This window comes from Rhinolophus sinicus, chromosome 4 (assembly GCF_057876585.1).
Source record: "Rhinolophus sinicus isolate RSI-liver-muscle chromosome 4, RSI-T2T, whole genome shotgun sequence".
In the NCBI taxonomy this organism is placed as follows: Eukaryota; Metazoa; Chordata; class Mammalia; order Chiroptera; family Rhinolophidae; genus Rhinolophus; species Rhinolophus sinicus.
Genome location: NC_142504.1, coordinates 16,465,201 through 16,486,898, shown reverse-complemented (window position 1 = coordinate 16,486,898; position 21,698 = coordinate 16,465,201). Strand labels below are relative to the sequence as shown.

The 21,698-nt window shown below is 49.0% G+C and overlaps 1 protein-coding gene across 2 annotated transcripts in view; it reads right to left on the bottom strand.

The window, feature by feature from the left end:
• Window positions 1-21,698, bottom strand: part of GSDME (gasdermin E) — a 51,911-nt gene continuing 30,213 nt past the window's right edge. The window contains exons 4-11 of one of the 2 annotated variants that reach the window (XR_016021052.1): window positions 21,211-21,382; window positions 19,394-19,514; window positions 14,680-14,844; window positions 12,332-12,459; window positions 10,650-10,845; window positions 5,164-5,237; window positions 3,581-4,708; window positions 1,837-1,966 (exon numbers count right to left, since the gene is read on the bottom strand). Coding sequence is in view for 1 of the 2 variants with exons in the window: in XM_074340876.2 (XP_074196977.2) it covers window positions 1,733-1,966; window positions 5,164-5,237; window positions 10,650-10,845; window positions 12,332-12,459; window positions 14,680-14,844; window positions 19,394-19,514; window positions 21,211-21,382 (1,090 nt within the window). In the remaining variant the exon portion in view is untranslated. Of the gene's footprint in view, window positions 1,967-3,580; window positions 4,709-5,163; window positions 5,238-10,649; window positions 10,846-12,331; window positions 12,460-14,679; window positions 14,845-19,393; window positions 19,515-21,210; window positions 21,383-21,698 lie in introns of both variants that reach the window. The other variant, XM_074340876.2, reaches the window with a different exon arrangement.

Sequence of the window (21,698 nt, the reverse complement as noted above, 5' to 3'; positions counted from 1 at the left end):
TGTGTATAATTCTTTTTTTTATTAGTTTCAGGTGTACAAAACAGCATAATAATTAGACATTTACACCCCTCACAAAGTGATAACTCCCCCAAGTCTACTGCCCATCTGACACTGTACACAGCTATTACGGTACCATTGACTGTATTCTCTATGCTGTACTTTACATCCTGTGAATATATATGTATATACACACACATACACATATTTAATTATAGTAGACATTCAATATTATATTAGTTTCAGGTATACAGCTCAGTGATTAGGCATTTATATAATCGATGAAGTGATCCCCCGATAAGTCCAGTACCTGTCTGGCACCCTCCATACATAGTCTCTACAACATTATTAATTCCCCACACTATACTTCACACCCCCATGGCTATTTTGTGACTGCCAATTTGTGCTTTCTAATCCCTTCGCCTTCTCCCCCATCTCCTAACCCCCTCCTGTCTAGCAACCATCCGTCTTTCTCTGTATCTATGAATCTATTTTTGTTTTATTTGCTTGTTTGTTTTGTTCTTTACATTCTACATATAAGTGAGATCATTGATATTTGTCTTTCTCAGTCTTATTTCACTTAGCATAATACCCTTTAGGTCCATCCATGTTGTTGCAAATGATAAGATTTCATTCTTTTTTATGGCAGAGTAATCCTCCATTGCATAAATGTACCAGAATTTCTTTATGCAGTCGTCTGTTGATGGGCATTTCGGTTGTTTCCATATCTTGGCTATTGTGAATAGCACTGCAGTGAACATAGGGGTGCATGTATCTTCTCGAATTAGTGTTTTGGGTTTCTTTGGATAAATACCCAGGAGTGGAATTGCTGGGTCATAGGGTAGTTCTATTTTTAATTCTTTGAGGAACCTCTGTACTGTTTCCTATAATGGCTGCACCAATCTGCAATCCCACCAACAGTGCATGAAGGTTCCTTTTTCTCTACACCCTATAATTTGTTCTTTATACTTATTTCAGAAAACCAGACAAAAAGACATGGAGAGTGCCACCATTTTAGTACAACTATTTTCACTTTTGCATATTTTACAAATCAGACATCCAGAATGCATGGGATATCAGCATTGTTCTCGACATAGAATTTGTGTGCTCATCAAAGCGTGGCAAAGCCGAATAAAATGCAAAAGCTAGACCCCCTAAGGGTGTCCTGCTATTAGATGTTTTTAGCATAATTTTGTTTAGCAGAAGAATATATGTACTCTCATGGAATTTACAGTTCATTTTTCAGTCACTGCAGAGCATGCAGCACGTTCAGAACATAGCCTTCCATGAAGAGAAATTGCCTTCTCCCAGCATTCACAATTTAAAAAGAATTTTTGGATCCTAGTGTCAGACCGATCTGTTTTTGTATAACAGGAAGAAAGTGGGAAATATAAGTGATCGATGGACCCATTTTTCTGTGGAAAAATGGTCTGTGCACTGGCTTAGAAGTCTCAGCCCTCCTCCAGCTCTCTGGCGTTGGAGTTTAACTTGTGCACCAAATCACAGGCACAGGAGGGGCTCTGATGAACAAGAAACCATTCACGGAGGGCTCGGTGGCTAAACGCGAGGGGATTCCCAGTGCAGACATCCACCACTTCTCAAACTCTTGTGTAAGTTCATGTCCTTGCTCAGCTTTGAACGGGGATCTGACCTAGGCCCCCAAGTAGCATCTTAACGATGCTGAAAGGTACCCGTCCTTGGGCTGATAACATGTACTTGTGACTCACACGTGACATCAGTGATGTGCTCTGCCTAACGCACAGAGTCCATTCAGGCTTATATAGAGAACGAGTGGGGAAACATTAGGGACTTTGCACGTGCCAGCTTTCACAGACGACTGCCGTCGCTCCAGGTTCACGTCGGCTGCAGCAAGCAGGCTCTGCACCACCCCAAACCTCTCTGCATCTCTCAGAGGAGCCAGGGCTGCGTCTTCAAGGTCAGATTCTCCATCAACAGACAGCACACGGAGCTGAAATGGCACATTTAAACATACCCACTGAAAAAAGTTGTAAAAACCCATATCTTTGGATAGTAATGCACTTCTAGCTAATTATGAAAAAAAAAAAAAAGTTGTTTGAAATTCGCCAAATGGAGCAAGAAAACCCTGAAGATATAATAAGATATATTTGACCCAGGCCAGGAGCTCAGGCCTGATTTTTTTCCAGTTTGCCTGGCATCCCCTGTCTGAATCCCCACTTTCTGATCTCTACCTGCTACTAGATCCATTAAATCCAGTAGATGAGAAAGGCTAGAGTGTAACTTTCTCATCCACATAGTATATACGGTTTGTTTGGGTTATTTTAATGAAGATCTTAGAATTTCTTATGCTTGCACAAACCCCTCAAAATGGTTTAAGTACCATATTTTATTTAGTTAAGCTTCCTGCTCAAGAACCTTTGCTCTTCCTCCTGCCTGGGTACTCTTCCTCCAAAGGCCCATGTGGACCTTTTCTTCTTGTCTCTCGGTTGAAATGCTATGTCAGAAGGGCCTTTCCCAGTCCCCTCTCCACCCATCTACCCCCTACCGCAGCCACTATTACGTTATTACATTGTCTTCAGTTGCTTCTGTATCTGAAACTATCTTTTTGATAGTCACTGTTTCATCTGTTTCCTGAAACCAAAGCTGCTCAGGGGAGCAGGAGCCAGGTCGGTCAGTCTCCACTCCCCCGGCCTAGAACACAGACCTGCAGGGAGCTGAATGAATGTGAGCATGTAGGGAGGGCACTTCGGACACCACTCTAATTGCAGCCGCTCAAAACATTTGAACCTCTGCTGTTAGGGTCTCAATCAGTGCCTGTGACAATTTATTTTTAAATCTCCAGTAATTACAAATTTGCCAGTAGGTTTGATTTTTAAATAGGCATTCAGAACCAGATCAGATAAATCTGAAGGGAATCCCTAAAATATTCCCGAAGTGTTCTCAGAAGTAACCTTACTGAAATATGCAGCTGGCCCCGCTAGCCGAAGGGCAGCAGTGATTTGCATACAAAAGTGCTCATGTGTCTGTTATCAAAATCAGCCATACGAATGGACGCCTTGGAGATGGGCCAAATACAACTCACACAGTGTACCCACAGGCTTAACGGTACCATTTGGCCCAGGCCCAGGCCGTGAACTATCGATTATGCTAGAAAGTGGGTTAGGCCTGTTCTTTCAGCACAAGCACCACATTCCCGGCGGTTTAAGTAAGAAAGCTCCACATGGGGCAGGCGGAAGGCTGCCAGCTGCACAGCGGGCGCTGGGTCTGGTGGAGAAGGGCTGAGCAGCATCCAGCTTCCTGCTCTGAACGTCTGCCAACCCAAGTGCCCACAGGCACTTCTAGGTATGAAAGAGATTACAGTCACCGAGGATGGGGGGGGGGGGCAAAATTAACATTCTCTGTTGATGATGCTAAGTCACCTTCTTACCAGTTCTTTTACCAGTTTGGCAAATGTGCGAGCGTGTCTGACACTGTTCTCCCAAAAGCCCTTCAGAAAGGCTGTCCAGGATCCTCAGGCCACCAGACAAGAAAAGACAGGCGTGCAGGTAGATTTTATACTGAGTGCCAAGTAAATCTCTGTGAGAAACACCTGATACCTAAATACCTTCAGGAGGCAGAAGCCGCTCTGTCTTCAGACTTGCTGCCATATCGAGGGGACATGATGCAATGATGCTTGGGAACGTCTTTAAAGAAAAATTATTTCTTTGTGTTGAGCAGCTTATGAAGGCCAACAATGGACTCTCTGGGTGGGAAGTTTTGTGCCAAAGTAGAGCACCAGCCATTCTGGAACGCCGCGCGTGTCCTAAGGGCTGCTTTTAGAACCGCAACAGTGCAGAACGCGGAAGCAACACAAAGATCAATCCCGAGCTGGTCTGCGAGGACAGTGATGAGGAGGCGTGAGTTTGTTGGGAGAGGGAGTTAGCGAGTGTGGCCGCCACAGTGTTGTCTTCTGTCTGTGCTTCCTGGAGGCAGCTGCTGCTGTTAGCACTTGGGAAGGGCTCCGCGGGGCTGCACCACCGAGCTGGGCTGTGCAAGCGAGCTGCTGTCGTGCTCATCACGGCAGGCAACTCGCTGATGAAACCTTTCCATTGCCAAACGACACCACCAGGTTTTACACTCGGCCGCCCACAGGGCACACGTGCTGGCACATTTGCAGCCAGTTCAGGTTTTGTGGTCAAAGCACAAGAATGCAGCATTCCTCTGGGTGGGTAGAATCTGCTTCTGGTTGTGAATGACATGGAAACTGCTCCTGGGAATAAATAATGCCTTGCTTCCGTCTTCCCACGCCTTTGCTATGCAGAGAAGTACCCAAGGCACTAAGCACAGTGCTCAGAGTTTCCCAGGGTGGATGGGTAACACATTTCAGGGTCCCAGCGAGGCAGTCCACCCCAATACCTGCTTCCCAGGTCTGGGCGCAGAGCTCTGAGCTTTGGTCCTCTGGGCCTACACAGCATGCTGACCTTGGCTTTTAGTAACCGGACCTTAAAACAATCCAGTTGCTATGCTCTGTTCCTCTGCCCGAGGCTGTGCAACACGTGCCGAAGCCACATTCGAGAGCTGCTCCATCAGAGTGGTCTCTGGGCAGCCCAGTGAGGGTCCCTTTTATTAATGACCCAATTTGTAATTTTACAAGGAAAAGCTTCATCTTGAGTCTCCCCCGGGCTAAGCTCATCGTTACCTAACTTGTGCTCTTGCCATGACATTTCCTGAGGGCACACAGCTAATGATATTCCTAGGAGAGAATGAAATGTTTCTCTGAGACAAAGCAGTCCTCTGGAACACCGCCCTTGTAGAATCTGGTGCAGAGCTAAATCAAACGGCTCTAGCCAAAGAGCTGCCTTAATACGGTGCCACACTCGTTCCCTGCAGTGCTGCATCAGGCCTTGCCTGAAATTCTCTCCAGACGATGAGAAAAGCATGAGTTTTGGAATCTAAGGACAAGGTGGGAGTTCCAGCCCTACTAGCAAGTGCTTTGAACAAATCCTTTCTCTTGGGCCTCAGTCTTCCTGTGAGGTGGTGTGGGCGGGTGTAAACAAGTGAGGTTAATAGTGACACCAGTTTAACCTATTTCGAAGGACTGTTGTGGGTGGGAAAGCCTACAGGTGTTGTGTCAGCTGTTAGGTGTCCCTTTCCTCCTCATTTGCCCGTTCCTGCCCATCGCTTGGTCCAATCTGTGAGGTTTCTTACCAAGTGGCACAGCGTAGGAATAATCTGGAGTTGACAGCAGGTGCCCAGCAAAGCTGCGGCATTATCTGGCATTTCTGCAAGAGACAAAAGTCAGTCACTGTCCAAAAAAAAGCATCTGTGGGAACAGAGCCATCCCCTGCACTCTACCTAATTCTAATTTATATTTTGGTGCCCTCCAGCAAGCCAGGCATGGTTTATGCTGAGTAATTGTTGGATGGATGGATGAATAGCGCTAAACAGGCAGCAAAGGGCTTTTAGAAAACAGGTATAGAAACCAGGTAACCAGCTCTGTGTTCACCAGAGGATCTTCTTTGACATTCAATTTGCAAATCAGGAAGAGCTGTACAGACTCAGGGAAAAGCAAATCAGCATGGAAAAGTAGGAAGAACCTGGGATTTGGTGACAAAAGAGGTATGACTGAGCCCCACTGCAATATATTTGAGGTGTGACCTTGGATACACCTCTTTGAGCACGTTTCCTCAACTGACTGACCATATGTATGTCAGAGGAGTAAGTAAACTATAAAGGCTTTTACACCCAGGTCATTAGCCATTTTTAGGAGGAAAATGCACTGCGGCCTGACAAGTCGGTGGCCCAGCAGAGCTCCGGGGCCCAGGACGGTGCAGGGCCCTGGCCGACCGCTCACTCAGCAGCGGGAGCTGGCGCAGAGCTGTGTGATGCCCGCACTCCACCAGAAGGACCCTGGCAAGCCCCGGGAAAAGGAAATTCAGGTCAGTGTTACTCCAAATGGGTTTTAGATTCCTCCCAGGGCAAAACAGATGCAGTTCCTAAAAGGACCCACTCCCTTGGGACACAGCCTTTGAGCTGAAAAGGCAAAAGAGAAAAAGAGTCATCCGCTGAATAGTCTGGCCCGGGGCCACGTATGAACTCCCTCCATCTCCTGCATTCGTGAGCAGCCTTCTTTATAAATGGTGGCGTGTCAGTGAGGCTGTCACCCTGCAGAGTGCAATGAAACACGGCCCTTTCCCAACAGAGGAGGGCTGCTAGGAGGTGGGGGCAGTCCAGGGGAGAGTCTTATGAGAGAACTCCCTAAAAGTGCATTTAAATGCTTGTGCATTTGCCCACAGAGAGGGTCCACAGTTGTCAACCAATTCTCAAGGAGGCTCTTACCCCAAATCAGGGAGATGAAGACAGTAAGTACACTCGCATGTGGCCTAGTGGAGAGACCACAGGGCTGGGGAGGGCGGGGAGAAAGTCACCTGGCACATGATGGCATCCTGGCTGAGCCACCATCACAGCGACTTGTTCAGGTGGCCAGTCCCGAAGTGTCAGGTGGCTCCTGAGTCCCAGGGAATCATCATCATCCCTTATTCTTGGAAACATTTTTGTTCCATCTGACTCAGGTGGTCATTCACTGTTTTGAGCATGGTGCTAGGGACCCCGGGATGGAAGAACAGCCTCTGCGTTACAGAGCTTACCGACTCATTCTACTACTAGACTCAGATTTCCTCGAGGGCGGGTTGGTGATTTTCTCCCACCTCAGCACCGAGCAGTGCCTAAAACGTAGTGCAGGCTTGTTCAGTGTTTCTTGAATTGAAATGACTTACTTTGATTACTCTTCCATAGTTTGACTCTTGTACAGATGAGACCTGGGGAGTTCGTGCTTAAGGTCACAGAGAGGTGGAGGAAGTGCTCTGGGAGACAGGCCAGGCTGAAGAGCTCCAAACACGTGAAGTACAAGAGACCAGTTTCCACGGCCACATGGGAAGAGCCTGAACTCACCTCCTCCCACCATGCCCTGAAGCCACAGCTACAACGGAACAGTTTCCTCGGAGAAAAACCCAAAACCTACCTGAGCCACTCCTACCCATCAGGTGAACAAGAAAAAACCCACATCAGACCAGGTAGGAAAGGCTGAGACACACACTCGCCGTAAACCCCATCCTCAGTTTGGTGACTCACAATTGAGAGGGAACTCAACCCACCCTCTCTTTGGGGTGTGAAGGGTTTAAACGCTACATCAGGCACCACGACCTGAAGACCTACAAGAGAGCCCCCCAAACATCTAGCTCTGAGCAACTGGGCAAGAAAAGGAAATGCATACAAATTGGAAAGAAGTAAAGCTGTCACTATTCGGAAAATGAAATGTTATTATATATAGCAAATCTTAGAGTCCACCAAAAAAACTGTTAGAACTAATAAATTCAGTCAAGTTGCAGGATACGAAAGAAATATACAAAAACCTGCATTTCTATACACTAATAAAAATCAGACAGAGAAATTAAGAAAACAATCCCATTTACAATCGCATCAAAAAGAATAAAATACCTAAGAATAAATTTAACCGAGGAGGGGACTCACCTGTACACTGAAAACTTTAAGATACTGATGAAGGAGGTTGAAAAAGGCACAAATGAATGGGAAGATATTCCATGTTCATGTGCTGGAAGAGTTAACATTGTTAAAATGTCCACACTACCCAAAGCAACCTACAGGTTCAGTGCATTCCCTGGAATCAAAATTCCAGTGGCGTTTTTCACAGAAATAGAACAAACAATCCTAAAGTTTGTATGGAACCACAAAAGACTCCAATCGAGACAAAGTAATCTTGAGCAAGAACAACAAAGTTGGAAGCAATATGCTCCCTGGTTTCAAACTATGTCACAAAGCTCTAGCAATCAAAGCAGTTATGGTATTGGCATAAAAACACACACACAGATCAATGAATCAGAATAGAGAGCCCAGAAATAACCTACATATATATGTTCAATTAATTTATGACAAAAGAACCAAGAATATACAGTCGAGTCTCTTTAGTAAATGGTGTTGGGAAAATGGGACCACGACCTAACACCATATACAAAATTACCTCAAAATAAAGATTTGAACATAAGGCCTAAACCATAAAACTCCTAGAAGAAAACATAGGCTCTTTGACATTGGTCTTGGTGATTTTTCGGATTTGAAAACAAAAGCAAAAACAACAAAAGCAAAAATAAACAAGTGGGATGACATTAAGCTAAAAGCTTCTGCACAGCAAAGGAAACCATCAACCAAATGAAAAGGCAACCTACCCAATGGGGGAAAAATTTTTGTAAATCATATGTCTGATAAGAGGTTAATATCCAAAATATATAAAGAACTCACAAATTCAATAGCAAAAACCCAAATAATTGATTAAAAAATTGGCATCTGATCTGAACAGACATTTTTCCAGAGAAGACAAACAGATGGCCACGAGGTACATAAGGCATTCAACATCACTAATCAGGGAAACTCAAATCACAATCACGATGAGATACCACCTCACACCTGTCAGAATGGCTATTATCAGAAAGAAGAAATAACAAACGTTGGCGAGGATGTGGAGGAAAGGGAGCCCTTGTGCACTGTTGGTGGGAATGTAAACTGGTGCAGCCGCTATGGAAAACAGGATCCAGCAATCCCACTTCTGGGTATTTATCCAAAGAAAATGAAAATACTAACTCGAAAAGTGATATGCATCCCTACGTTCCCTGCAGCATTACAATAGCTAAGACACGGAAGAAAAACCTAAGTGCCCATCAGTGGATGGGTGGATGAAGAAAATGTGGTCTACATATACAATGGACCACTCCTGAGCCATAAAAACAGAAAACCTGGCCATTTTTGACAACCTTGGCGAATGGTTGTACCTTGAGGGTGTTATGCTAAGTGAAATAAGTCAGAGAAAGACAAATACAATAGGATCTCTCTTGTATGTGAAATTTATGAAAAGCTCATAGATGCAGACAACAGATTGGTGGTTGCCAAATTGGAGGTGGGAGGTGCGAAATGGCTGAAAATGGTTAAAAAGTCCAGACTTGCCGCTATAAAATAAATAAGTCATGGAGATGTAATATACAGCATGGTGACTATAGTTAACAGTACTGTATCGTATTATTTGAAAGTTGCTAAGAGTAAATCTTAAAAGTTCTCATCACAAGAAAAAAATGGTAACTATGGTGATGGATGTTAACTGGACATACTGTGATCATTTTGCAATCTACACAAATACCGATTACGTTGTACACCTGAATCAATATAATGTTATGTCAATCACATCTCAATGAAGAAAACATTAAGCACTAATAAAACCAAAAACTGGTGTTATTATTTTGAGAGCTGGACCTAGGACTCAAAGAGAGGCCATTTTCTGTTCCAGCACTTTCCCCAGATTCTAAGGCGAGAAGACTATTTATTGTAGGAGGGAAAGGCCAACTCAGAGGGCTGAGGATTAACAAGACCACTAATGAAAGAGCTTTCCACTGACCTGACAGGTAAATGAGATCTCAGTTCCGAGAGATGCAAACGGGCATCTAGGTTTAGAAATTGGCTGCAGATATTTTCAACTGCACGCAAAGACTTTACTGCCCGTGAGCTTGTAGGCTCAGGCGTCAGGGGACTGTCCATGGCAGTGTTGGCCATGTGCATGCAACCCCCCTGACACCATGAGTCCCGCCTATCGACACAAACACTCAGTGCGTAATAGGAAGTAAGAGGGTCAGTGAAGGAAAGATGGAGAAGTCTGGCCTGTGCATTAGCCCCCGGTTCCAATGCCTGCATTTAAAGACTGTCTAACACCCTGCTGTTGACACAGGGAAAGGTCTCTGATGGCGGCCCACAGGGCTCGGTGTCCTGTCCCCGTCAGTGCTTTTATCCACGACTTGGAACAAGACACGGAGCATACATTCAGCAGCATATAGAGACCTGGGAGGGGCACTCTCTTTCAATTACTCACAAACAGAAACTTCTGGGGCCTCCAGTCCCGTGTGGTGCTGGGAAGAACCACGAATACGGGAGGAACTCAGTGCCCTGACGGTCTCACTGCGAGAGGAAGTTGTGGGGACTGGGACGGGGCTGGTTTGCCCGTCTCGTCTGCTGGAGAAGGAACTAAAAGCCGTTTCCTCACAGGACGACCACCCTGAGAGCACGGCCCCAGGGCATGCTGGGGTTTGGGGGGGGTGGGGGAGCAGTGGCAGGGCGATGGCCATGCCCTGGGAGGGCTGCTCCAGGACGGCTCTGCGAGCTGTAGGGCTGCTGGGCCGGCCTCCGACTGCATCGCCACGCTCTCCTCAGCCTCCCTGCGCTAGTGGCCACTGCGCTCGCTCCGGGTGGGGCTGTAAGTTCCCAAAGAGGAACGAGGACCACGAAGGACCAGAAGGAGCGAAGCACTGGAGGAGAGAGCAGCTGCCCCAGAAAGCCAGCGCCACCAGCACCGCCAGGGCTAGCGTGGGAGTCACGGCGTGTGTGGGTGAGGGGGTGTGCCCGTGCACTGCCCTCCCTGGGGAGAAAGAAGTGCTCTCCGAGACAGTGCAGGAGGATGGCAGAGGACAGGCCTTCCTCATGCCCAGGTCTGTGACTTTTCATGGAAACCATGGAAACCGCCTCAGCTTCCACTTCCTCATCCTCCCCATGCTGCCCAAAGGAAAGGAACCATCTGGTCCAGTCTCAACAGTAAGCAAAGCAATTTCAAAGCAACAACAGTATTTTTCTTGTTACCGTACCTGCTAGCGCACTGACCAAGAAGTAGGCCACAGAAAAGAGCTTCAGGTTGCTGGCGGCGTCCAACGGGCAGGGACACTCACCCCGCACACCGCACCCAACAAGCTGCAGGAAGGCTGTGAGGTCCTGCTGCTGTGGGGGCTTCAGTGCCCCCAGTAGGGCCGATGGGGGTGACAGGCCGCTGACCATGTCGTCACACTGCAGCGGGCAGGAGACAGAGGCAGACGTGAAGAAGCTAGAGGCCAAGCTGGGTGCCACGACACATCACCAACCCCTTACCCTTCGTCATTTCCCGACTGACACAAGACCCTGCACTCTTCTCTGTGTTTTGAGACCATCGATCCCTCAGGTTAGATTTTCTCGTAAGAAGACAGTAAACTGAGCCTCGCCCTGTGCATTCATAGCGCGAGGTGTGGGGGGGGTGGGGTGGACTCCAGGTATGCAGGAGCTACAGGGTGGACTGTTCCAGGGCAGGGCAGGGTCTGTGGAGTTGTACCGGGAACAAGCGATTACTCGCAGAACTAAGGAGGGGAACATAAAAGCATTGTCCCATCATGGTTCTCAAGCTTTAAACTTGGCACTAGGCCCCCAGCCACGTTCCCAACTGGGCCCAGGACAGCTTCATCCATCGCATGGGACATGCAGGGAGGTGGGGGTCCTGCGGGTCATGGGGGAGGACCCTTGTGCTGGCCACCCCGGCCCCACCCAGCCAGTTGTGCTCCACTGTAGCCCCCATGTCTAGATCCATTTGTATGAGAGCCCAGCGGCCTCCCACCACCCAGGCAGCTGATGCTGTCCCCACGGGGTGCTGGCCTGACATTTCCCTCTTGGAAGGAGAGGTTTTAGGAACTAAAAGTCAGTGGGGTTTCTGAAACACTTGTGTTCTCCCTAGGGCTAGCACGCCTTCCCATAAGCTCTGCAGCCTCCAGAACCCGCAGATGTCCTGGGCTGCTGTGCGGTTTCAACAACTGCAGGTTCTGTCACTGGTAACTAAGCTCAATCCAATTTTAAGAGGGAAAAATAGTGTGAATGTTCCTCAACAAGGTTGGCTTGTTGGACTCTACCACGTAGCCACTTGTAGTGGGTTGAACACTGCCGACACCCCCAAATATATGTCCACCTGGAACTTCAGAATGTGACCTTACTTGGAATAAGTGTTTGCAGATGTAACAAAGGTGAGGATCTCGAGATGAGATCCTCCTCGATTGGGGTGGGTCCTAAATCCACCGGTGGGTGTCCTTTAAGAACCAGAAAAGGAGACGACGCAGGAGGAGGGGATGGGAAGGCAGGTGATGGGAGCGATGCAGCCACAGGCCGAGGAACGCCAGGAGCCACCAGGCGCTGGGAGAGGCGCTGGGAGAGGCGGGGGAGGAGGGCTCTGCCTGCTGACACCTTCCCTCCAGAACTATACGGGAGTACATTTCTGTTTTAAGCCAAGACGTCCGTGGGAATTTGTCACATAGCCCTAGGGAACCCGAGACCTGACGTTAGCCACCTTTCTGCAGTTAGAAAACGAAGGACCTGGGAGTAAGAAATAAGAGAAGCTGTAGGTTTCAAAGGAGGTGGGGAAATTTTAAACACGGTTTTATCTCAGCTCAAAGCCTTGTCCTCCAAAGGCCAGCCCATCCACCTGTCCGGAAAGCCCAGGTGGAGACACTGCGCCCCGATACACCACTGGTCTTACCACTTGTTCCAGGACCGCGAGGAGCTCTTCATCAAACAGGACCGCCTGGAGGACGCCCCTCAACGCCGCCTGGTGCTGCTCGGGCAGCTCCGCAAAGGGCTGGAAACTCCTCTGCAAGGGCAGGGTCACTGAAAGCAGCAGAACCCCCGGTCTCGTGACTGCTGTGCGTGTCTCAGAACAGGGACAGCAACTCTTGCTGTTTTAGAGCTCATTGTCCTCAGTTCTTTCACAGACACTTCCAGCTGCACGGCAGTCGTGGAGCTCGGAAATAAAGGGCCTGGAGTTCAATACCGCCCCGCGTGTTTTTTCAGTAACCACTCAAACTACTAGTAAGGGCAGCGGGGCAGGAAAAGAGAGAAAAGGAAGAGGGCTGCCCAGTTTTGTGTCAGACTTCACTCGTTTTTCTGATGGCGCATAAACATGAAGTCTAATCCATTATTTTTCTGGAAAAGTCATTTAGACGCCTCTTCAGCGTGATTTCTGTAGAAGTAAATCATCAAGGCTGAGTCACTCAGCATCATTCAGTACTTTTACAATGCTTCTGAGCCATGCAAATTCCACAATATATTAGTTTTTCAAGGCTTTCCTTAAAATATGTTGTGGGTTTTGTATCCTTTGATATGTGATGCATGCATTTCAGAGAGGCAGGTGCCCTATTTTCATGGCAAACACAGCTAGTCCACTTTGCCCATTCTTGCCCCTACCCCATCCTGGGGAACGGGTGCACAGGCCCACTTGCCTGGGCTGCTCACATCCTCTGCAGGATGCTTGAGCCTCTTCCATTAGCATCTTCCTTTAAAAAAAAAAAAAAAAAAAAAAAAACAGCAAAAAGCTTCTACTGTGTTTCTCCGGAAATAAGACCTAGCCGGACAATCAGTTCTAATGCATCTTTTGGAGCAAAAATTAATATAAGGCCTGGTCTTACATTATATTATATAAGACCCGGTCTTGTATTATAGTAAAATAAGACCGGGTCTTATATTAATTTTTGCTCCAAAAGACGCATTAGAGCTGATTGTCCGGGTAGGTCTTATTTTAGGGGAAACACGGTAGTAAATCAGGCTCAGTGGCAATTTAAAAGCTTTTGTATGCAGGGACACATACTAACACATAAAGGTACCACCTTTGCTGATGGCACATTCCAGCAAAGGGTTGTAGAGATTCCTATGGAGAGGAGCATGTCACATTGGTGACTGACATATTCAAAACCTGCCCTAAAAACACAGCGAGGTCTTTGCGGCTCCAGCCTGGAGAGAAGAGCTGCCCTGGTTGGTCTAGGGTCCGAGGGCACAAAGGCCAGGCCAGCCCCCGCCCTACTCCTGCCTCCCCACTCTACCCCGAGCTGACCAGAATGGCCCACTTACAGGGTCAACTGGTAGGAAAAGAAATTATAAGAAAGCTGCAGCTCACAGTCTCGTCACTTCCCTGTAGCACAGCTCAAGGCTGCAGAGCCACTGCTTCTGTGGTTCTGACCTGTGACATCATGACAGCGACAGTGCTTACATAGCAGCAGAGAATCGCACCCCATTCTCAGTCTGGAGGAAGCAGAGGAGGGGCCTGCATAAACTGGGACCGCCTTTAAGATTGGGCTTTCATTGCCATTTCTTCCAACGTATGTTTTGCTACAGAAACAAAGGCATGTGGTTTGGGACACTGAAGCCCCGCTGTGTGTCTCATCTGAGCCTTCAAGCCAGAGCTGCTCCTCGCCCTTTCTAAGCTCTTACAGTTACTTGTTTCTCCTTTTCCTTGCTGCCCATCTCTTCTGCTGTATACTGCCCTCCCACCCTACTCCCGCCCCCCCCCAAAAAAAAAACTTTTTAAAACATAAAAAGCTGTGGGGAGCAAAAGGAATCGCTGCAGGCAAGCCACAGGTCCGTCTCCTCCCTGGGTACCATGGCACCATACGGCTCGTGCCAGGTGCATAAAGAGCCTCCAAGAGACATTTTGCGATGCTCATAGAGCATTGTGCTTGTCTTGGCAGGAAAGCCTGGAATATGATGAAACAGATGCAAAACTTGGGTTCTCGCTCCTTACTGCTGACTAGCTATTCTTAGCCGTCAGCAAGGCTTCCGTGGTGAAAATGGGTAAAAAACGCCAGGCCCCTGCCTTACACTCCTCAGTCTCGGGCCTCTTTCTCCAAACATGACACCCAAGACCTGAGGTTCCCTAAGGTCCGCCCACCGTGACTCCTGCTGAGTGGACGAGGCCTGACGCTGAGGCACCGTCCTCTGTTCTCCACTGTTTTCTGTGAAGTCACGAGGCGTCACCACTCCTGACGGCCCATCACCGCTTGGAGCACAGCCCTCACTTAGCCGTCAGCCCACTATGTCCCACTCGGCTGGCAATACCTTGTTTTAAAACACCCAATGGTCCATCCGGGGCAGACGGCCCCTGCCCACCATCTGGCATGTCCACAAACGCAAACTCTCGAAAGGGCAGGGGGTCCAGGAAGACATAGTCGCTTCTCCTCTCGTGCTCAAAGCCACCCTGCTTCCCTTGGAGGAGGCAGAATTCTGTGATGTGGGAGAAAATGACAAATCAGCATAGGATGAACTTGCCCTTGCTGGCTGGCACATCTCAGACCCAGCTTTTCCTAACTCGGATTGGGAGGAAAATACATCCACCCTCTTCCCCACTAACCTGCTCCCTACACACGTCGTGCTGTTTGACCCACACTCACCCACTTCCTAAAAATACAGGAGAAATGGTTGTTCTTAACATAAGGCTTTCCTGCGTGTCCTCTGAACAGGCAGGAAGCAACCTTACAAACATCGGAGGTATTTCCTTGGTCTGATTTGAACAAACCATCTCTAAACAAACAGAACTCACCACATATGAATGAAACAAAATTTGGATTAGATGGATGGATTTGATTTGACTGAACTAACATTATAGACAGTATAGCGACAATATATTTAGGTGCGTAAGTGGTTAGGTTCTATGGCTCTGTTTTTAAAGAGTCAACTTTTCTTCGTTAACAAACAACACTATACAGCAATAAAAAATGAACTTATTTCTGCAATTATATGAGTGAATCTCAAACATGTTGAGTGGAAAATCCAGACACAAAACATCCTATATGAATTTATGTGACAGTAAAACTATCATTTTTTTAAAGCTGTATCTTTTAGGGATACTGACGTACTTACAGGCAAAACAATATTTGCTTCAAAACAGTTGCGTCCCGGGGAAGGAGGAAGGGAGGTGGTGAAATTACAGATGAAGCATAAATTGCTCTCGTTCTTGGAGCATGAAGCACATGGGCTCATTATAATTATCTCTACTTTTGAACGTGTGAAATTTTCCATAATAAAGTTTTACTTTTTTTAATAATAAAAAGAAATGTTTCCTTAAATACTTCCATAGTTGAGAACCTGACTAAGGTATCTAAATTGTGGGTAAAAAACGTAGCAGTTCTTATGTCCTTGCTATGAGAAAACAATAGTGAACTCATGAATTAGGCCTCTTATGCTGCTGTTTAATTATTTGTGTACTGAAAGCACAGGCTACGGGATAAAAACGGGGCTGAGCCTGGTACTTGCACCACATGTGAAAGACATGGGTTATCAGCACATACCTTCGTTTGCTCGCGGGCACTAATGACATCGTAAGAGGCAATGGCTGTCTAAGACAAATGAAACAACCCTTCATTTACTCCCTCACCCACTGACCCCCCCTCACTGAGCACCCAGGCTGCCGCCGGCTGGCTCCTAATTTCGCACCAGGCACTGAGGTGGATAAGTGTAAACTCGCCCCCCAGGGAAGGACTGCGCTTTCCAAGATTAGGCACCATGACCGTTAACACAGCCTCAAATCCCGCCAAGAGCTCTGTGGAGTCCCCAAGTGATACTTTAGGAGTTCATATCACAGCATCACTCTTGCCTTAGCACGCACACAGCCCCCTAATGCTCTGCCAATTCCTTCCTTCTTTCTCAGGGTCAGGCGCTGTGCGAGGAGCCAGAGGTACAAAAGGACAACCCAGGCCTTGACAATCAGATGGTCCGAGCGGGGTGGGGGTAATATTGTGGGTGGTGTGGAGGAGGTGGGTGGGTCGCTGACGCTGGACAGGCAGGTGCAGAGAGAGAAACAGCAATGGTTTCTTGGACGAAGCAGTGCCTAAGTTGTCTCCTAAAGGTTCAGTAGGAACTAGCAGGGCACAGAGGCCGGGCGCAGTCTCCACCGGAACAGCAGTCGTGGGGCTTGGGGACGAGAGCACGGAGTGTTCTCAGATGGTGGGTGAACTTGGGCCAGATGGCGGCCCGGGAGGTGCTGGGGAGGAGAAGGGCAGCTGCACGCACACTGGGGCTGGGCCACAAGGCCAGCGGAAATGCAAACTCCTGGGACAAAGGGGGCCTCAGAAGGGTGCTCGAGCAGGTGAGTGAAAGGACCACGTTTTTATTTTTAAATCATCACATTAGCTTTACTGCTAGGATGGAACAGGTGGGAAAGAGAAGCAGAGGAGCCAGTTAAGAGTCTGGGGTGGGAAACGGGGGTGGAAGGTGGGGGGAGCTGTTGGTGAAAGAAGAGGTTGTGGTTGAGAGAACCCCTCATCAAGGGCTGCTTTACAGATGCCTCCCCCAAGGGACCAGGAAGGAGTCAGCTCCTCTCAAAGGTTCAAAGGACGGACAGGATGCTGTCAACTGTACTCCCATCCAGACGGTGAGAGCAGAGTTCAGGCCTCCCCCTGAGGCCCTTCCGGCCCTGCGGGTCTGTGTTTATGACGCCAGATCAGAATATTCTGTGGCAAGAGCGACAACACCGATAGGAAAATAAAAGCAGAACTGGCTTAAAAATCAGGCACTGACCACCACGCTGCACAGGCGAACCAGTGGGAAATGGGACAATGAATGGAGCAGAGCTTCCCAGGCCAAGGTGTGGGAAGTGAGCCAAAGGAACCCCGAGAATTCCCCAGGGCACCTCTTCCTCTTTGCAGCAGCACAAAGAAGAATTTATTTTCAAAGACAGGGAAGCAAGCCAAGATAAAAGGCTTGAAATTGAAATGCAAACAGGACAGCCACACCAGGTGCCCCACCAGAGCTGCAGGCAGGGCAAGATGCTGCCATTTCCATGGAGAAACAGGATGGGGCTTCCGCGGCCCCACTGCCTGGACTGGCACCCTGGCCTGGCCCCCAGCCACGGAAAGGTCCTCCCAGCATCCATCCATGGGCATCCTAAGGTGCCAGCCAAGCTTGCAAAAAGCCTCACAGAAGTGACACCTCGACCGCAATCCAACTGGATAGAATAACCAAGGCATAAAGCATCCTGGGCTGGAATCACATACATGCATTTGAGAACATGACATCGTATACTAACAACTAAAACGGGAGGGACAACTTCGCCATCTTAATAGTGCAGTCTGTTTGGCAAACAAGTCTTTCAGAAAGAATAAAACAATGCCCAAGGGGATGCAAATATGGAACCAAGGGCCGAAAGGATATAGGTCACAATTCTTGGTATTCCATGCGTCCCTGACCTCCCTCTCTAGGCCAACTTCTTTTTTTTTTTTTCTTTCTTTTTTTTTTTTTTTTTTAATTAAATTTATTGGGGTGACAATTGTTAGTAAAATTACATAGATTTCAGGTGTACAATTCTGTAATACATCATCTATAAATCCCATTGTGTGTTCATCACCCAGAGTCAGTTCTCCTTCCATCACCATATATTCGATCCCCCTTACCCTCATCTCCCACCCCCCACCCCCCACCCCCCTTACCCTCTGGCAACCACTAAACTATTGTCTGTGTCTATGAGTTTCTGTTTCTCATCTGTTTGTCTTGTTCTTTTGTTGCTTTTGGTTTATATACCACATATCAGTGAAATCACATGGTTCTCTGCTTTTTCTGTCTGACTTGTTTCGCTCAGCATTACACTCTCAAGATCCATCCATGTTAGGCCAACTTCTTAAAACTGACCCCTTCGCCTTTTGTCACCTCCCTGAAACAGGGAGGGAGGCTCGGCAATTGCATCCTGGTCCCCAGCTAGCTCCTTTGGCTCCTCACAGGCCTGAGCTTGTCGACTGCCCCGTGAGGACCGTCTGTGTTCTGGGTACCCGCAGCAGTCGCTCGATGCTGTGCTAACTCGTGTGCTCACTGTGGGTGCCAAGGCTGACCCCGGAACACTCCCCATCCCTAAGTGGGTCCTCCCCACCCGACAGGAACCAAATGGGGGATGAGCCGGAGACAGCAACAGTCATGGTCGGTTAGGGCTCACTTTTTAAAACATTTTCATCACGGGAGATATGAAACTGCGTAACAGTCGAGTCATATAATGAACCTCCACACACCCATCGACCCGCTCTGACGAAGGCTCTTTACCCACCCTGCACCTTCCTCATTCCCATTTCATCTGTGAAGATGTATCAATTTCTCTAAAAAACAGATGGCTCTTTTATAAACATAACTATACTATTATTACCGTACTCTAAAAGGTCAACAGGCATCTATTATGTGACATGTATCCATTCAGGACCCCCAAGAAGCAATCAGTTTTCTTGGACTCAACACAACATCATCTCAGGAAAGGTAAGGGCGGGCCATACACACCTGAGACTGGCGGACACAAGCTAAACCAAAGCCCTAGGTTTTCAAATGATGCAATGGCCGGGATCTGCCAGCTTCACACACACTGGTGAGGGCACCGTGTCTGGCTTCATATCGGGGGAAGGGAGGTGAGCTAATAATGACGATATGATTAATAGCTAAGGTGCAGGATTTCATAAATGACCACTGTGCCAAGCACTTCCTTCCAGAGATGAGTAAGTCTCAGCAACATGCAACAACTGGCCCGAGACCTCACAGGGCGGCGTGGCACCAGGCTGGTCTCCAGTCTGTCTGACAGCAGAGGACACATTTGTAACCCTGCGCCGAGCCGGTGAAACCTTCCCAAAGCCGCCCACGTGTCCCCTTCCCACGGGACATCCCCAACTCCTCTCATATCTCTTGCCTCGTGATCCCCAACGTGGTAGGGGATCCTCTACAAGGGTGAACCCCAGGGGCAGGTGGGCTGACTCTCCGCATTGGCTCCGCCATCTCCCAAGAGCCCCAAGCAGGAGGCGGCACTCACCAAACTGGCCGTCCAGTTTCACGTACAACTCAATGACGCCATAGGCGATGGTGGTGGGCGCCGGGATCTCCAGCACCACGCTGGTGTCCTTGATGACCGTTCCATCCTCCGTCGCTGACACCTGTGGGCGAGAGCACATGCTCCCACCTCTGCACTCAGACCCCCGCACCCTGGGCCTCTCTGCCCCCCACTGGGGCCAGCCTACAAGCCTTGCACACAAGCGGTGCTCAGCAAATGCACACATAACCCAGTGGAAAGGAGGAGCCAGCCGGCAGAGGTTAGCTTTCATCCTTGTTGGCCTCAGGATGTGCACACAGATTCCCAAGGAAATGGCCAACCTGGTGGCACAAAAGTGAGATTACTGAGTTTGGGATACAGCGAAGTTAGGTCTACAGTGCTAAATACAGATAATGAAGAAGGCCAAACAACTTCCCATTTCCCTCACGGAGGAGTATGGAAGCCACTTTGAAATCCTAATGAGAATCCTACACAATATGAAAGCCAGAGTGGGAGACCCTAGCGGAGGGAGGACCCTCCACGCACATCATTCCAGACCCCTGAGGATGGCACACGGAGCTGTTAAAACCAGAGCAGAGGCTGCAGGGAGGAGAAGCAAGGATGAGGACGGGCAGGAAACGCCAAGAAGTCAGGCACCAACGCTCTCGCCTGCAATGACTGCTACACACGGCCCTTGCCCACACAGGCCTGGTGACAGAAGACAGGAATCTATTTGTTGCCCAATCACTGGAAATCGGAGACCTTTGTGAGCAACTTGATCCTGATCAGAGTGTGATGACAGGCAGCCTCCAACTCCCAGGCGGGCTCGGCGTTTCTGGTGGGCTTCACCATGGGCAGAAACATGGGCAGGGCCAGCCGATGCGATGTCCCCCTGGGCACGTCCCTCAGCCCTGCTGCCCAGCCCGCGCAGCTGGCCCACCCCAGGGAGAGTCCAGGTCCAGACCTGTGTGCTCACTGTGGACGCCTACAGACACAACATTCCTGAGTCCTCTAGCAAAGGCCAACCGTTACCCCAAAGAGTAAATCTCTAAGAATCGAGTAGCAGGCACCAGGGCAAACTGTAGGCGACCCAGCGTGGCCTGACAGCCTCCTGTGTCACTGAAGTCTAGGACTGGCTCAGGGGCCAGCTTGTGAAGACTATAATTTAATCCACCAGCACGTGTGTATGCGTGTCCAGATAGACAGATGTATAGATCCTGCCCTTTGCTAACTCAGTCTGCAAAGGATGTGATGCAGCGAATCCCATAGTGATCATTGTGAGACCCCTGACCCCGAGGGGCACTAGGGGTTATCTGTGCATTTGGCCTGGCCAGTGCCCATCTGACCCATTTTCTTTTGGAAACGCACCTGACCCAAGCCGGCATGGCCAATCGGAACGTCCTATGCCCTGGCCTTGAGTCCGCTTCAGGAATGGGCAACCCAGGAGATGCAGTGAGACCCAGCCCGGAAGCTCTCTTCCCCCTGGGGTGGCAGCAGGTGGGAAGAGAGCCTGGAGCTTGCACCACCAGGAGAGAGGCTGTCGGAGGGAATCGGCCCCCAGGGAAGGCAGTTCACAACATTCTCCAAGTCCTGGATCCATCAGTGACTGAGACCAGCTTACCCCAAACATTTCAATTACATGAGCCAACAAACACTTTCTTGTTGAAGCCAGTTGGAGCTGGACTTCTCTCAACTTGCTACCGAAAAAGCCCTGATGAACGAAGACACCACCCTGACCAAGGTCCCCATGGCTGGAACCAGAGAAACCACTGTGGCCTCAGCCCGCTGGCCCCACGGGTTGGCTCCGGGGAGGCCCGCACCTGCACGGTCTTGGTTTGGATGCCCACCATGCCGCCACACTTCTCCTCCACCTGGACGTGCTCCGATATCACGCACTTCTGCGTCGTCACTATCTTCTGTGTCAGGACGCACAGGACCTCATTCCTCCTCTCCAGCACCTGCCGCAGCACAGGGTTTTCCAGATTTATCTTTCTGAAACAGACAGGGCTGTGAGTGGCCTCGTGCCTCAGGAGAATGGACGCAGCATGCGTTTTCTCCTGCACAGCTGGCGGCGGAGGAGTGAACAGGTGACAACCCGCATCATTTATTTCCTAGCGATGAGAAAGGGGGCGGGTCATCAGAAAGGCATGAATTGAACTCTCCCGAGGCCCCCTGGGAGCTGCCACGCCTCCGGAGAAAGTCTAGATGCTGGAGGGAAGGGAGCTTCTGTCAAACAGCAGAGCTGGTTGGTTGTCAAGAAGGAAGAAAAGAAACCCAAGCACTGCAGGAGCTGCAGTCCATCTGCCTC